The following is a 12430-nucleotide window of genomic DNA, read 5'->3' as shown; positions in this document are numbered from 1 at the left end:
TCCTGGAGCACTTCTGTTGTGTTTTGTACGTGCTTCTGAGTTTGTACGTGCTTCTGAGTTTTTACGTGTTTTGGAATTTTTACGTGCTTCGGGGTTTGTACGTGCTCTGTCTCTAACGGCCACCGTAAGTATACTTTTATTTATTCACTCCACATAAAATGTAATAAATAAATCATATAATACAAAAACCAACTATTTACATTTCAACTTTTAACTATTAAAATTTTCGCTTTTTCCTTTCCAAAACACTGCAAACCACAACACAATTAAATATAAATAAAAATATGAAAACAAAAAGAAGATGCATATTCTCTGTCATATAGGCCTGCATGAATAAACATTCTGATTTCTTTATCATCTGCAACTGAAAATAGTTGTGGATGACTACTATACCTTTCTAATTTGATGTTATTGTCCCTGGCTCTCTTTCCCTGCCGCTCTGTTCCTGCTACTGGGAGTGTAACTACCGCCCCTCCCCCTACTTCCCAGCAAAGCACAAGGCTCGTGTGCGGAGTGAAGCGGAAAAAAAGTGCGAGAGAGAGGGTGAGAGAAAGAAAAAAAAACCATGGCTCGCGATAAGGAGCCGACTCGTGTCGTTCACTTCAAAGAGTCGGCTCTAAGAGCCATTTCGTTTGCGACGACACATCACTATCTCTCTGCAACCGTGTGTTCCTGGGTGAGAGAGCACCTTTTTTTGTTGTGCTAAGCTAATAGGCAGAGTGTTACAGGCATAGCCCTAAAGAATGTAGCCTCATGGGCAGTGTAGTCCGTACAGCAAGGAGAGTGGACTGCCATACCCGTTATGTGTCTGTGAGGGGGAGGAGGGAGAAAAAGGATAGTGGAAAAGTACGAGTTGTCATCGAGCAGAAACAGGAGCTGGAAGCATGTAAATATAATAATAATCACTGCAGACAAAAAGAGTGCCTGATGAGCCCGGTTGTAAGTAAGCTATTAAGACTCGACTGTACACTGTGTTCGTGTTTTCCTCAGAAACAATAAGTTCTGTTGGAGCAGCCTTTCAACGCCTCTCTCTGTCTCTCGCTAGCAAACTTGACCCAGACAACAAAGTAAAGCTATTTTTTGGCTACGAGCCTGACACAGAACCTGACATATTAGCCAGAGGTCCCTTTACTATGGTTTGGAGCCGCAGACCTTCAGTAATAGTAATAAATCACATTCATGTAGTTGTAAACAGCATGAATATATATTAAGTAATCCAAAGTATTCAGAATACGTTATTCTCATTGAGTAACGTAACGGAATACGTTACGAAATACATTTTTGGGGCATGTATTCTGTAATCTGTAGTGGAATACATTTTAAAAGTAACCTTCCCAACATTAATAACCACCACATGCAGGAGACTCTGACAGCACTGAGCAGCTCCTTCGGTGGCAGGCTGTGGCACCCACAATGTGGGACAGATGACAGATGTAGGTGTTTCCTTCCTGCTGCTGTCAGACTCCACAACAAAGACTTTGCAGCTGACCAAACACACACATCCACACATGTGCAATAACACTAAGTACAATTCTCTTTCTCTGACAACATTGTATTTTACTCAGTTCTATATAGCATTTGTATTCTATTGTTTATAGTATTTTATTTTATTCTATTCTATTGTGTACGGTACAGTGGTCCCTCGCTATAACGCAGGTCAACTTTCACGCCCCTCTGTTTCGTGGATATTTTTTGTGCAGCTTTCATGCTTTTTTATTTTTATTTTTTATTTTCAGCGCATTGTGTTCTGCGTCCTGATTGCCTGTAGACCATTGTCAGTCAATCTCGTGCAATGTCTCCTGTACAGAATGCATTCAGCTTACTCAGTTTACAAATATTAACGGTTGAGATACAAACAGAAACATGAAATCAACACAGAAAACTTAACATTGTATGTTTGATAATCACGAGTGAATGTATATTTCAAACTAAATGACTGAACTCACAGGTTATCGTAACAGTGGCATCATCACTTCTATCAGTGTAGTAAACTGGGTTTCCTCTTGTTCCTCTGCAGCGGTAGATTCCTCCTTCAGATACTCTGATATCTCTGTTTTGTTGACCTCTTATTGGAACTTCAAAGGTTGTTTGGGTTCGTCTGAACCACTCATATTTCCATCCATCAGAGCTCTGCACAAAGCAGTTCAGTGTCACACTGCCCCCTACTGGTATGATTGTTGTTGCTGCTGTCAGTGTGGCCCTGGGTTTATCTGCTGTTATGAAAAAGAAGGGAGGACAATGTTCACCTGATTCATTATAAAGATTTAAAAAATCCTAAATTTTAAAACATTTTTTTTCATGTGACTCAAATTCCAACAAAACAAAATCTCCAAATGTTTTCATTATATTCTAAGGAGCTTGCAAAGAAAAGCGTCTGGACTTCTTTGAGTTGCTTGAAGACGTTTCACCTCTCATCCGAGAAGCTTCTTCAGTTCTAAGGTCAAATGGTGGAGAGTCCCAGATTTTAACCCCGTGGGAGTTTCCCCCCACAGAGGGACAAAGAACCCCTGATGATCCTCTACTTAATCACATGAGCCAAGGTGTGAAACCGGGTGTGGGTCACATTCAGCCAAGGTTTTGGGTGAGCTCATTGTGAAACCTAGCCCCACCCTATCATGTGATTTCCTGAGGTCAGATGGCCCAGGATGTGAGTGGGCGTTAAGGCGTCTGGGAAGGGATCTCAAAACTGGATTATAGATCGCACACAGTTGGTGTCGTAAACCCCCGCCTCTGTTCAAAGATGGTCACTCACAAACCATCTGTCATGGTTTGAAAGAGGAGTGAAAGAAGCCATTTGGGGGGAAACTCCCACGGGGTTTAAATCTGGGACTCTCCAAGATTTTACCCTAGAACTGAAGAAGCTTCTCGGATGAGAGGTGAAACGTCTTCAAGCAACCTAAAAAAGTCCAGACGCTTTTCTTTCCAAGCTCCTTAGACTACGATGACCTGGATGACTGAGAACCTTCACAGACATGTTTTCATTATATTGTTTTTCCAGTCACACTGGATGTAAACTAATGCAGTTCACTGTTGAAGGAAACACAATGATGGGTTCAGAGGGATCTGCCTAGTTTCAGGTTTAGACAACAGAAACATCATCACCTTAAATTTTATGAAGCTTTTGATGCTTTTTCTTCTCCTTATTTAAAATTAATTTAATCCACAGTTATTCTTGTTATACATTAAAATACACACATTTAGTAATAATACATGACAGTCTGTGGGTTTTGTAATACTGTGTATACTATGAGCAAAGTAACCAGTAAAATACAGAAGTTCTTGTTAAAGTTTCTAGTTTCAATGTATCAGAAAAAAACAAGTTTCAGTGACAATATTCATTAAATGTCAGAACTTTATGATTCAAATGATTTTCAACATGAATCATCACATTATTGGTCATTGAGGACTTACCTAATACAGTTATAGAGACAGTGTTACTGATCTTTGTATAATATGATCCCTTCATGCGACCAAAGCACTGATATTCACCACTGTGACTTGAATATTTAATTTCTAATGTGTGCTCTTTGATTGTGCTGTAGCGGATTAATTCTCGACCATCCTTGTTGGTTTTGTATTCCCAGTCAATGTCTTTTCCTTCATTCATGTCACATTTGAAGGTAACAAACTCTCCAATGAAAAAACTGGACCAGCTGGGTTCAATAGTTAGCACAGCATCTAGAATCCAACACAACCACAAAGTTAACAACCTGAAAAACATTTATGCACGACACAATCTGTGACAGTACGTTCATACACTGTTCATATACTAAATAATAAAAAATATAAAACACATGTGAACTGTAATTAAGATTTATCTGGTATTTTAAGATGAATATTTAACAAATAAATTAAATAAAAGTGAAAACCTCTCAGTCACCTTGAGCGTGTCCAGTGCAGAGCAGCGTACATAGCACTACAATAAAGACAGAAACTTCAGACATTATCAAACTAAAGACACTCAAATGTGGCTGTTATCGCCTAGGGATGTAAGGAGGTAACATCAGAGACAGCCCCAGTCAGTGTCAAAGGTTTGGGCTTTATTAACAGAGGCAAACACAAAACACACACAACAGAAAACCGGCAGCGGTCGTGTATTTGACCTCACATGTAGGGAAGCGGCCAGTGCCTGTGTCAGCGCTAACACCCTAGTCACATATCAAGTGAAGGGTCATAATCCGATTCTCTAGAGGCAACTGGGGTGGGGCGGAGCTGGTAGCCTCAGCACCTCACAAAGTGCCTGTTTCGCTTGGCACATCATCCTCCTTTTATAACCGTGGAATGCCAGGACTGCCAAAATGAATTAAATAAATACACTGTTAAATAATGAATTTAATGTGTCAATAATTAATTAAAATTAGAATTTATACATGTGTATTTAATTAATTAATTATTGACACATTTAATTGTTTTTTGACACATTTAATTAATTATTTATTTATTTCACATTTTAATTAATTATTGACACATTTAATTAATTATTTCATGGTGTATTTATTTATTTCATTTTGGCAGTCCTGGCCCTAGAATATCAGTATGACCCGTGAATTAGATTCATATGACCATTTTATTCGTTTCATACTACCGACACTGTTAACCCTGGGTTAACATAACGTGCTCCAGTGTGACATTAAACTTCAGTAAAACTATGCAGTTATGAAACGTAACTTTAATCTGAGCCAAACCGATTTGCTCAGTGTTAAATAAAACAGTGAAGTAAACATGACCCAACAGAGAGAACCTGAGTAAATTAAGTCCAGTGTTCATTCGTTTTAAAGCTGTGTGCCAGTGACCAGATATCAGCCGCTGATAAAGTGCTCTGTAGTTTTCTAGGTGTCCATCACTCCCGGTTTAAATTGTGTTTGTCATCTCTAACCCAGGTCAGTCACTGTGAGGGAAACACAAGCACCAGCAGCTCTGAACTAAAAAAAACCCAAAACAAACTAATTTACTTGTGCACAATATTGTTACGACATTACGTTGAACTTTAACTGCCCACGTTAAACAGTGAATATCACCAGGTAACGTGGGCGTTTCCTGAATAAGCAGCAGGTGTTAAACAGCTGACAGGTGAGCAGGATGTGTGCTAGAGCGCTGAAGATATCCTGGATATGCTGACCTCGCTCTGTGGTGTACAGGGCTGCAAGGCAGCAAAGTGAGCTTTCAGTTTACCCTCATGATCAATATTCACAATAAAAATATTTGTCGAAAAGCATAAGGTCTGTACGTGTTTCATAGTGTCTAACAAGCTTTGTACAGTTAAACCTAATGGTTACTACATGACTGAAACACCAAAGTTATCTCTTTGAATAAAGTTTATGCTTTTAAACACAGGTCACGATGATTACTGAACAAAAAGCACAAAGATCTGATGTTAACTGGATTTTTTGCTCTATCTCCTCCTTAAACATGTCTTTAACATTAGTTATAATTCAGAATTGGTGACTGAAACAAGCATACAAACATCAGGAAAAAAAGACTCGATAGATATAATCTCAGTAAATGAAGTCTCTATTGAACCTCCGAGAGGTAGCAGTCGGGGGGGGGGGGGGGGGGGTTATGACAGCTGTGTATTAGGACCCACGCTTTGTCTGCGGGTCGAGCGGGTCTGTCACACATCTGTGAAGCTTCTCAGTCATCCAGGTCATCGTAGTCTAAGGAGCTTGGAAAGAAAAACATCTGGACTTCTTTAACGTCTTCACGGAAACTTAAAGAAGTCCAGACGCTTTTCTTTCCAAGCTCCTTAGAGGGACTATCACACACTTTGTTGTGAGACTGGGCGCTCGATATTATTTAATCATGTATTTAATTTATTCATTTAATTCATTTTAATTAAATGTGTCAATAATTAATTAAAAGGTGAAATAAATACATGCTTAATTAAATGTGTTGATAATTAACAAATGAAATATGTCATAAATATGTATTTAATTTGTTAATTAATTAAAATTGTTATTAATTACTGACACATTTAATTAATTATTTAACAGTGTATTTAATTAATTCATTTTGGCAGTCCTGGCATTCCACAGTTCCTCATTGTGTGAGGCATATAAATAGAATAAATAGTCAGTTTATGATCTTCTTAAGGGACAAATGCCATTAAGGTTTAAACTCCAGTCGCTTTCTTACCAAGCTCCTTAAATTGCTTAGAGTCTTATCAGTGTCTAGTACGATTGGTTACATTTTATATTACAATACAAAATGCATCAAATTATCACTGATGGAGAAACAAACTTTTCTTAGATAAACTAAACCAGCTTCACTCTGATCTGAGTCAGTGCACTAAAATCCTCTGATCACATGACCTGCAATGGTACAAATGACTGATGCTCTGTTCTTCTTACTAAAACATGTTTATGGATCAGTATGAATCAAACAATAGGAGTCAGTGATGTACTCACAGAATAGGCCCAGCTCACAGAGCAAAGTGGCTCCCATCCTCACATCCAGCAGTGACACGTCTGAAAACTTCTACAACTTTCTGCAAAGAGAGAGAGTGAAGCAGCAGCACAGCAGATACCAAAGAGCTGTGATGGAAACAAAGAGACTTTTTTTAACTTCTTCTCTCAGCTTCCTTCCTTTTACACTGAAATAGCAACTTAACAAGGTCTGACCATGTTTGTCAGATTTTTATGAAAAGGCCTGTAATATGCAGACTAAACTGACCAATAACAGACAGACAGTACGTTTTATTACACATATGTATAATTTTAATAAATATTTACAAACCTCCAAGTGCACAGATATATGAATGAAAGATAATAAATATCCATAAATAATCTAAACAGTATAACCAAACTCTTCTCCACCTGCACCCATAAACTGCTAGAACTAATTAAATGTGTTTTTGCCTCTGAAAATTAATTTGAACACACTGGGAGATTAAAATAAATTAACAAATGAATGTCTTAAAACTTGACTGAATGAATTATCAAAATTGGTGCCATTCAAACAATGACAAAAATGTACTTACAGAATAACCCCGTCATGCAGAGCAAAGTATGCCATCCTCACTGACTCTGATTCACTCTGATGTGATGCAGACGATCACAAAGTGTTTTGTTTGAATAATAATAAATGCAGAAAAAGAAGCTGCACTTAAACCAGATAAGATCAGATTTTCATCTCTCTGTGCTTCTTTCGCTGTTACACTAACCTCAAACAGTACCTGTAGCTTTGACTACAGCAGTTGTTTGACGTGAGTACATTTCCTGTCCATTGCAAACACATATCCGCTTCTTTCACATGTTGTGTTTCATGTCTTTCTCTATGATATATAAATGTGTTGTTTTCCTTCAAGTCAGGAAGTCAGTTTTTGCCTTTTTCTTCTTTGAAAACTCTCACGTCATTTTTGAAGTGAAACACTTTTAAGCTGCAATGTTCCTCTTCTGTCAGGTTTTGTATATCCATAGATGGTGCCATCTATAAATCTAATATACATGTATACATATATATATATATATATACATATATATATATATATATATATATATATATAAAACACCCAGCACGCCCCTGCGGGCGGTTTATCCTTCAAGCTCGGGTCCTCTACCAGAGGCCTGGGAGCTTGAGGGTCCTGCGCAGTATCTTAGCTGTTCCCAGGACTGCGCTCTTCTGGACAGAGATCTCCGATGTTATTCCCGGGATCTGCTGGAGCCACTCGCCTAGCTTGGGAGTCACCGCACCTAGTGCTCCAATTACCACGGGGACCACCATTACCTTCACCCTCCACATCCTCTCGAGCTCTTCTCTGAGCCCTTGGTATTTCTCCAGCTTCTCGTGTTCCTTCTTCCTGATATTGCTGTCATTCGGAACCGCTACATCGATCACTACGGCCGTCTTCTTCTGTTTGTCTACCACCACTATGTCCGGTTGGTTAGCCACCACCATTTTGTCCGTCTGTATCTGGAAGTCCCACAGGATCTTAGCTCGGTCATTCTCCACCACCCTTGGGGGCATCTCCCATATATATATATATATATATATATATATATATATATATATATATATATATATATATATATATATATATATATATATATATATATATATTAGGGGTGCAACGATACTCATATCAATATTGAACCATTCGATACAGTGCTTTCGGTTCGGTAGGTATATGTATCGAACAATACAACATTTTTAATTTATTTGATCAACTTTTCTTCTGAGGATGCTGTCTGTGTTGAGAGCTCAGTGGATCTGCGTTCGATTACTCCGCCTAGGGTGCACTGTCGAGCGCAGATCCACTGAGCGCAGCACAAGCTAGCAAGACAGAAGGTAAGCTCATTGCAACATGGCAAATTGAACCTCCCCCACCCTCATTCAGATCTGGCCTTTGGAATTATCTTGGTCTTCATGTGAAGCATGACCCTGAAGGTAAGCGTGTCATGGACAAAAGTAAAACAGTATGTTGGATATGCCAGGCAATGCTAGTTGGTGGGAACTAGTGTGTTAGCGCAGTTAGCTCGTTAACGTGTTGGCAATCCAGCCCCACGCACGGGGCGATCAGGGGTAGCTCGTTAACGGAGATTTGCCGTGTTGTGGCGTTGACGTCATTTTTGCTTAACGCTGACAGCACTAGTGGGAACAAAATGAATATGACTGCACATTTACGCCGACATCATCCTAGTGCAAAGACAAGTGGAAGCAGACAAAAACAACAAGCACGCATGCTGCAAACTTTACCCGAGTCATTTAGACAGCCGTTAGCACAGGATTCTCCTTATGGGGACCTGATATGTTTAATATGCTGCTGAGAATATAGCCCAGAAGAAGCGTGTAGTATAACATCTCTTTTGGAAAGAGCCATTTCTCTGTAATAAACTCTCTTTTCCAAAGATGAGTGATTCCTCAATCATATATATATATATATATATATATATATATATATATATATATATATATATATATTAGGGGTGCAACGATATTCGTATCGATATTGAACCGTTCGATACAGTGCTTTCGGTTCGGTACGCATATGTATCGAACAATACATTTAAAAAAAAAAAAAAATTTTTCTTTTTTTTTATGTGTCCCGTTTGGATCTATAGCCATCAGAATTGTTGTCTTGAGGCCAAGAAAGATGCCAAGAGGATTTATTTTACCAAGTGGATCATCATATTGGTCCATTTGATTGACCTTTATTATAATTAGAATTTATTTTATTTTCAGTTGCAAACGGGACAGACATGACTGTGGGATAGGACAGGGGGAAAGAATGAAAGAAAGAGAGGGAGAGAAAGAAAGAAAACCAAAGGGGATAAAAAAAAAAGAACAATACAAAATTTGTAATTTATTTTATCAACTTTCCTTCTGACGATGCTGTCTGTGTTGAGCGCTCAGTGAATCTGCATTTGACTACTCCGCCTAGGCTCGAGAGTGCAGCCTAGGCGGAGTAGTCGAACGCAGATTCACTGAGCACTCAACACAGACAGCATGGTAAAACAGTAAAACAGTATGTTGGATGTGCCATGCAATGCTCAATTACATGGGTGGGAACTAGTGTGTTAGCGCAGTTAGCTCGTTAACGTGTTGGCCGTCTAGCCCCATGCACGGGGCGATCGGCAGTAGCTCGTTAACGGAGATTTGCCGTGTTGTGGCGTTAAGGTTATTTCAACGAGATTAACCTGAAAGCACTAGTGGGAACACAACGAATATGACTGCACATTTACGCCGACATCATCCTAGTGCAAAGACAAAAACAACAAGCACGCATGCTACAAACTTTAGCCGAGTCATTTAGACAGCTGTTAGCACAGGATTCTCCATATGGAGACCTGATATGTTTAATATGCTGTTGAGAATATAGCCCAGAAGAAGCGGATAGTATAGCTTTTATTTTGGAAAGAGACATTTCTCTGTAATAAACTCTCTTTTCCAAAGATGAGTGATTCCTCAATCAGATACAGGAATATCGCTAGCCCGACGTCCCGGGGCTATCTCTGCCCTGCCTGTCGGGCTATTGTAGGAAGGAAAAATATATGTCAATGCTTTTGCATTCTTTCAGAAATGTAGCTGGGTAATTATGTCATTGGGTGAGCCACTGTCAATATGTGACATATTGAAATCGTGTTTGAATTTGCGCTTGTTTTTTTTGCTTTCACTTTGCAATCGCGCGAACTGTGTATAGAGAGCGACAGCACTGATCTGTGAGTGATGATAATTTGTGCACCAATTCCTCTGACATCGTCTTATTAATTGTTAGCTTACTACGCAAACATGACAAGTGAAATCTCCCGCAGCTTAAACATGTGAGAGGTTGATCGCGCAGAGAATCGCTGAGCTTATGTGAGTGTGTGTGTAAAAGCAGCAGGATATATATTTTAGTTCTGCTGAGCCAAATAAGACAGGTCAGGGTGAAGAAGTGACAGCCAAAGAAAAGCTTACCACAAAACGGAGAAGTTATGACAAATCAGACTATAAGGCAAAAAGAAAGTGCAGCTTTATGGTTTCATGGACAAAAGAATTTCTGTGGCTGCAATATGACGAGCTAAATAACCAGGGTCCACAGGTGCGTATTCGCTGTCAAAATAAAAAACACGCACAAGGGTTAGGGTTAAATTTAAAAACTGTACTTTTGAGTTAAAATATATATTTATAATTTTAATAAATGACAAATTAAAAAGGCATGAACATTTTTTTGTATCGAAAAAATATCGAACCATGACACCAAAGTATCGAACCGAACCGAACCGTGAATTTTGTGTATTGTTGCACCCCTAATATATATATATATTACTTTGTTGTTTCAGCAACATTAAATTTAAAAACTGTACATTTGAGTTAAAATATATATTTATTATTTTAATAAATGACAAATTAAAAAAGCATGAGCATTTTTTGTATCGAAAAAATATCAAACCATGACACCAAAATATCGAACCGAACCGAATTTTGTGTATCGTTGCACCCCTAATGTATATATACATTAGGGGTGCAACAATATATATATATATATATATATATATATATATATATATATATATATATATATATATATATATATATATAGGGATGGGTACCGGTGTCGTTCTGACATAAACGGTAGTAACCAGACCGAAAAGCAGCGCACATTTCAGTGCTTTATTTCGGTGCTTTTTTTCCTGAGCTGTGATACACTTCTAGCCAATCATTTTACGTTTCCGAGGATAGTAGGTGGGGCCAGGTACGTACGTTCTGTTAGAGCAGAGCTACAGATTAAAAATGCCCAAGGCAAAGCGGTCAAAAGTCTGGCTGTACTTCACAGCAAAAGATACAAACTCAGCAGCAACAAGTGCTTTAAGCTGATACTGTAATGCTGTCAAAGGAGGTAACACCTCAAATCCGATGAAACACCTGGCGACGCATAGCGTTTTTTTTAAAAGCTGAGAAATGCGCCGTATTTAATGGCAGCAGCAGCCGTTCTTCTCTGCGTGAGTAGCTTCATGTTGTTCGCGTGTAATTTACGTTGAGTAGGCTAACCACGTTATTACATTAATGCATGTAAGGTGAACTAGCAAACATCATCATAGCTACATGCAGCTGTCTTCTTGTTTGATGGCAGATACTCCCTTCACCCTGGTCAAAAAGGCTAAAATGACCAAAGAAAAAGTGGAAAACAGTTAAACATGAGAGGTTTTTGGACAAAGTTTGTGTTTTTTCCATTGTTTAAGCACTGCTTCCAGCTAAGAGTGATACCATATATGCCCCATAGCTGCAGAAAAGGCTAACATTGTTATCTTTTTACAAAAAAACAGTTAAACATGAGAGGGTTTTGGACCAATTTTGTGTTCTCCATTCTTTAAGCACCGGTTTGAGCACCGTTTAAGCACCGGCACCGTTTTCAAAAGTACCGATTTGGCACCGGTATCGGATAAAACCTAAACGATACCCATCCCTATATATATATATATATATATATATATATATATATATATATATATATATATATATATATATATATATATATATATATACACACACATACATATATATGTGTGTGTGTATGTATATATATATATATATATATATATATATATATATATATATATATATATATATATATATATATATATATTCTTATATATATATATATTCTTCTTCTTATATATATATATATCAAGCCAAATCTTACTTTTGCAGTTATATGTGTTGTTCTTATGCAGTGAGTGCCCTTTGTACTGTCTGAGACAGAATTTATTTATTCATTTATTTATCTTTTTAAGTAACTGTTAGTCTGATGTATCGCTCTCTCTCTCGTTCTCTCTCTCTCCTTTTTTTTTAGCTTGACCTCACATTTATACTGTATTTTGCATATAGAAGACAGCTCTGGTGAGTTGTAATCTAATTTGTTCTTCATGCACAGATCTTCCTATACCATTCTCATCTTTCTTAAAACTATAACTTTTTGAGTCATTCTGGAGATTCTTTACGTTTTTATGTTGTG

The 12430-nt window shown here is 38.0% G+C and overlaps 1 protein-coding gene across 1 annotated transcript in view; it reads right to left on the bottom strand.

The window, feature by feature from the left end:
* The window catches only part of LOC113017995 (Fc receptor-like protein 5), a 66306-nt gene extending 59865 nt beyond the window's left edge, over positions 1-6441 (bottom strand). The window contains exons 1-3 of the mRNA XM_080295418.1: positions 6405-6441; positions 3881-3916; positions 3412-3678 (exon numbers count right to left, since the gene is read on the bottom strand). Coding sequence (XP_080151544.1) covers positions 3412-3678; positions 3881-3916; positions 6405-6441 — 340 coding nt within the window. The remainder of the gene's footprint in view (positions 1-3411; positions 3679-3880; positions 3917-6404) is intronic.
* Positions 6442-12430: the final 5989 nt, after the last annotated feature.

The sequence above is a fragment of the Astatotilapia calliptera genome, chromosome 3, assembly GCF_964374335.1.
Source record: "Astatotilapia calliptera chromosome 3, fAstCal68.1, whole genome shotgun sequence".
Taxonomy (NCBI): domain Eukaryota; kingdom Metazoa; phylum Chordata; class Actinopteri; order Cichliformes; family Cichlidae; genus Astatotilapia; species Astatotilapia calliptera.
Note: the sequence above shows the minus strand (reverse complement) of the source record. Positions and strands in the feature narration are given on the sequence as shown.